The sequence below is a fragment of the Pollicipes pollicipes genome, unplaced genomic scaffold (genome assembly GCF_011947565.3).
Source record: "Pollicipes pollicipes isolate AB1234 unplaced genomic scaffold, Ppol_2.1 Scaffold_4740;HRSCAF=5597_pilon_pilon_pilon, whole genome shotgun sequence".
Taxonomy (NCBI): Eukaryota; Metazoa; Arthropoda; class Thecostraca; order Pollicipedomorpha; family Pollicipedidae; genus Pollicipes; species Pollicipes pollicipes.
The window spans coordinates 787,415-792,771 of NW_023596545.1; the positions used below are offsets into that span (position 1 = coordinate 787,415).

Consider the following 5,357-nt stretch of genomic DNA (forward strand, 5'->3'; position numbering starts at 1 on the left):
GGCACGTTATTGCGCCCACGTACACCGTTTAGTCTGTTGCGCACCGCCTCGACTTGAGTGAGCGATTGCAGGTGGTTGGCGGCCCGGCTTGGCTTTGCTCTGCGCCACGGCCCAGCCCGTCACAGGCCGAAGTGGCGCATCCGGATTCGGCGCGGCGCGCGAGCGACGGTGCGAGTCTCGCGCTGTGGAGCTGTTTTCACCGAACGTTATCATGGCGCGATAGTAGCACGCTTGGTCCTTTTTCACACGTCGGCGACGGCTCCCAATACACAGACCACTGATGAGGATTGCAGCAATATATTGCGCAGTCGAATGTGGCGGCGCAGTAGCAAAGGGCAGCATGGCACGAAGGGCAAGTTATTGCCGGAAGCCCTACCCTCACATCCCCATCCTGTAAACATACAAAAGCATGTGTCCACGACAACATGGTCGGCCGAGCCGCCTCCCCACCATGCCTGACCACTCAAGGCAGCTGAGACCAGCGACCACGCCTGTCGTGACGCACAATGCGGGCCATCTACAAACAACACCCGCTGTTATCACCAACGCCGGCACCGGCGATCAAGTTCCAGAACGCCACACCGCCCGCCGGTCGAGCTCGGCTCGGCGCGACGGTCGGCCCCTTACGTCGGGCCGCCGACTGTTGGCGACCGGCGGCGCGCCAACTCCTCCTTGACGTGCGCTGCCACGTGGACCCGGACCCGCCGGCGGCGCCGGCTGCGGCCGGCCGTCGCCTCCTCGGCCGGCTCGGGTGCCGGTGCGGCCTGCTTCCGGCGCCGGGACAGCGGATTGGCGCCCTTCGCCGTCTTCCGGCTGCGGCGCAGCGTCGGCTCCGTCTCGCCGAGCAGGCGCCGCTTCAGTGACGCGATGGTCTGGCGCTGGTCCTCCGACAGGCCCACCCTGCAACACCGGACAGGAGCCGCGTACAATACAACATAGATGGCTCACACCTACGGCACCAGCAAGCGGCGTCGCCGTGTCCACCGCTTATGAGGCAAGGCACGCCTGCCGGCGTTCCGAAATTCATCCAGCAGGGTGTCCGGGATGTAAACATACATCCATGCTACGAGAATCCTGGCACTCCATGGGCATCCGCACACAATTCGTTGGCAATAACCCGTTAGCCTTCAACCCCGAACCAAAGCATCTGACCTGCCCAGCCCATTTGTCTAGCATGAGGCGATTCGATGCTGGGTTGACTACCTTTTGGTTCGACATTGAGTGGACGATTTTGAGCAAGGGGAGGGACAGTAGGCCGTGAACCATAAGCCGCGATGTCATAGCAGGAAAAATACACCCACATGCCTCGTACATGGCAGTAGCCATCTTATGACCTTGGGTCGTCCGACTAGCCCGAGGCGTGCGCGAGGCGGCCGTCTTGCTGGCGCCCCCTGACCGGCAGACCGTCGCGGCAAACCACCTGTGCCGAGGCGTGCGCCAGGCGGCCGTTTCGCCGACGCCCCTGATCCGCAGCCAGTCAGGGCGGCGGGTCTGCCTCGTCCGTCGCCTGATGCGCCGCCGGCCGCCTCCCCACGCGCACGCCCGGGGCGGGTCAGCGTGCGCGCCTCACCTGTCGGCCTCGCGGCGTCCGGCGCGCTCCGTGCTGACCTCCGGTGGCTTCTCCAGCGTGGGCGCCGAGTTGTGTAGGTAGAGGATCGGTACGCCGGGCATGGTGCGCAGCTGCGCACGCAGCGCCTGGTCCTGTGTGGCCACTGCGTACCTGTGCCGACACAGGGTGACGCTGTCACCTGAGTGACGGCTGGGATACCCAAGACTGATGATGACACCACCACCACCCATGCCACCTGAATATACTCATTATACAGAATAATTATCACCAGCATGTTTAAGAAAAAAGGATCAGCACAGTGCCAAATGAATATCTACATCATGGACCATCCATGCCCTGACACATCATGGGTCGGGGCATGAATCAAGTGATTTCACTCAGGCACAAAAAAATCAAAGTTTTAGAGTGGCATTCACCTTTGCAGCCGCCCATGTATCAAGGAATTATAAAAAGTGAAATGTCACTTTGGCCAAATTGCTTAACTGGCAGCACCTCCAATCCAACATAGGTATATCATGGTTAAGCATAGTCATTACAGATTAACTTCAGCACATTTTTGGGGGGAAATCTGAAGGGGACTGGGTATATGTCAGCACATGAAGTCACTGACCAGGGCCTTGACCTTGCCTGAGCATCCCATCAATGACCCTGCAATATTTTGATGCTTTGAATGGTGAGGTTGGCAATGTGGTCTTAAAGGGGAAACTGATTTGTTGCAGAGACGTGGATAAATCTCATTAACATGTCCAGTTCAGAAAAATATAGGTAAAAATAATCTGAAAATAAATATAAGCTTCCTGCATCTCTATGCAAACTATTTACCATTCAAACACCATTTCACAACCAGGCACCATTTGCCAAATTCATAAAACAATACCATTGTGTACACATTGCTGCAGACATGTAATGTGTGCACACCAACTTACTTAGACTTATTGCCTCCCTTCACCATGCTGCGAACACACTTTGCTCCATTGACAGCAACATCATGTCCACACTGGTGGTGGGCAAACTGTTTCACTATGGTGAATGCTCCATACAGTGCAGGACCTGGAATATAAGACATAGGCAATCATGATCTGTAATTGCCATAAGGTGAAACAATGGTATACATCACAGCCATAAACTGTTGTCATTGATGCATTGGCAGGCATAAACAGTAAACCTTTTATGGGCTACACGTGAATGGCTAATAAACATCAGCTTGGTACTGAATAGCTCATATCCTTACAATAGCAAAATGCTTTTTAGAGATGCCTTTCGGCACATCAGGTTTCAAACATCCCAATGTGACCAGTTCCTCTTGGTGAATTTGGGACTGAATTATTCCTTGTAGTATCATAACCTGTTATCAAATATTGCAAAAAACATACTTGATTGAGCACTTCTTAATCATGCCATCAAGCTACAAACTTCTACTACATGCATTGACTCTTCTTACCCATCTTTTCTGTTTCAGTGACAATGCATGGGGTAGTAAGAATCTTGACATTATCTTCCAGGATCTTTGGGATTTGCTCTCTTATATTGACCTTGTGCTGTGGGAGAATGTATGCTGCCATCACGGCTGTCAATGGACATTGATTTATGGCTTGGGGTGCTTACACATTGAACCCATTGGCATGTCAATGGACTATTACTTTCCCTTCTGTAAAAGGAATCTCTGAATGCTAATATCAGGGGCACTGGTGGCATCTCATAAAAAGATGTAGAATGCCTGCACTGATAACACACCTGTTGACCAAAACTTTGATGATACTTATTAAAACTCAGCCCCCAATCCCACACCACAACATTAAAACTATGCATTTAATCTGACCCCTTCCAGAGCACCATATCAACGACTGTCAGAAAATAGCAAAAAATGCATAGGTCGTGAACGCAGTAAACCGAAAACGCATATCAATCACGCAGCTTACCGACAATGCCGCGAAACAGAATGTTCCATCGACGATCAAGCTGTAAGGAGTGTTAAATCCAAAATTATTCTTGAAAAATTCAAGACGCTTCTTCAGCTTTTTCTGTCGCTGTATCTTCATGACCAAACTCTACACCTCCCCCACGCACGCACCGACGCGATTTTGACAACTTTGACCACCACGCCAAGTTCTTGTATATGTGGTTGTCACGAAACGTTTTTTCGCTCTGCGCGTGCCGCTGAATGACGTCATTGAGTTACTCCTTCGGAGGCCCACCGCTGTTTTTGAATGCTCGGCTCATATCTCAGACGTCCGTCATCTCGTGCTACATCCATTTTTTGCATTAAAAAAACAATGAAAAACTGAATGAAAGGAATTCAAACAAAAAATTCCGGACAAAAACAGTCGAACCATATTCACCCGCGCCCAGGTGGCCAGTTTGATGCCCCTCGCTCGGGTGAGGGTCAATTTGATCCCCCCCACCCCGAGATCTCAGGAACTAGGATGAGTAGACACTAAATTCACCAGAGTATTTGGCCTGTACATAAACTCCCTTAGGTCAAGGTTTGCGCTCTCCGGTTTATGAATGTTTGGTCAAATAATGTAAAACAAGTTCAAACTCCAGGCTCGTCCCCAAAGTGCTCCCAGAACGTAGATACCTGTTCTCAGGAAAAGGTCACATGCTCATTTCAGGTCAGCAACCTTTTGGGCCTTTAGATGGTAATGGTGACAAAAATCATACAAGACTACTTACCCTGCCAGCATTTCCAACTGGGATCCATAGGGGCCCCAATTGGACAGTCATATGGGGCCCACCTGGGCTGTCAACTTTGATCCCATGTGGGCATGTCATGGGCAGACATCTGGGTCCCATATGGGTGACCCTTTTTGGGCTCATGTGGGGCCTAACTGGGGCACACATGGGGCCCATCCAACGTTTACAACCGGGGCCCATGTGGGTCCGAGATGGGCAAACGAATAGGGCCCACCTGGGTTTGCTACCTCGGGCCCATGCGGGCATGTCATGGGCAACCAACTGGGTTCCACATGGAAGCCCATGTGGGGCCCTTGTGGGGCTTAGCTGGGACACACATGGGACCCACCCGAGCAGCCAAGGTGGGACCCACCTGGGTAACTCAGCTGGGACTCACACGGGCCAATCCAGCTGGGACCCATGTAGCCAACCCAGAAGGGACCCGTGTACCTGACCCAGATGGGGTCTTTTTAACAATCTCAGTGGGCCCCAGTTGGGGTTCACCGATCTGCCATTTCGAATTCCATCTGATTGATAGACCGCCGTAATTCCAGGCAGACTGCTTCATGTCATCGATAATAAGCCAGGTCAAAGTTTATCCCTCGACAACAGCACCCTTATGCAAAACATACACTTCCCTGTTATCATGCCCGATGCGACAATCACTAAACCATTCAACAGATGCTAGGTGTCGTCGTTGTCGCCGTCGTCTGCGCGATGTTTCCTGCCGTCGTCACAGTCCCTCCCGCCGAAACCATTTTCCTGGTACCTATTTCCGTTTTGTTGCGGGAGACACCGTAGCGCGGTGTGTTGCGCAGGATGGCACCTGAAAATGGCGATATTCGGTACCTGAGATCACTGCCCACGGCCTGAGTGTGGGTGATTATTCGCGCACACCTGTGTTGGTACTGAAAGAACTGATCTTTGTTAAATCGTTTACCGAGGTTGAAATAATGAGAGCATCCATGTCGAACGGCAGTGCAGAAATGCACTACACATGCACTCCCTCGGAGAACACGTATGGAAAAACTTAGCGAGAAGTCACTTACATGGAGTACTCGCATGAAAACCGACTTGACTTGTCTTCCTGCGGTCACCATAACGACATAAAACT

General features: G+C 52.0%; 1 protein-coding gene across 1 annotated transcript; it reads right to left on the reverse strand.

Moving 5' to 3' along the window:
• Positions 1–281: 281 nt before the first annotated feature.
• On the reverse strand, positions 282–3,709 carry LOC119098589 (rRNA-processing protein UTP23 homolog). The gene is made up of 5 exons (XM_037221556.1): positions 3,490–3,709; positions 3,012–3,108; positions 2,497–2,620; positions 1,571–1,720; positions 282–900 (listed from the first exon to the last, which is right to left on the reverse strand). The coding sequence occupies exons 1-5, from the start codon at positions 3,607–3,609 to the stop codon at positions 624–626; spliced, it is 768 nt and encodes a 255-aa protein (XP_037077451.1). The 5' UTR covers positions 3,610–3,709; the 3' UTR covers positions 282–623.
• Positions 3,710–5,357: the final 1,648 nt, after the last annotated feature.

What these genes read in the sequence shown, in the direction of transcription:
- LOC119098589 (XM_037221556.1), bottom strand. Translation starts at nt 3,609, where the DNA reads ATGAAGATACAGCGACAGAAAAAGCTGAAGAAGCGTCTTGAATTTTTC. An exon ending in TCTGTTTCGCGGCATTGTCG is followed by an intron (nt 3,109 to 3,489) that starts GTAAGCTGCGTG and finishes ATTCTCCCACAG; the next exon opens with CACAAGGTCAATATAAGAGA. An exon ending in AAGGGAGGCAATAAGTCTAA is followed by an intron (nt 1,721 to 2,496) that starts GTAAGTTGGTGT and finishes GTGTCGGCACAG; the next exon opens with GTACGCAGTGGCCACACAGG.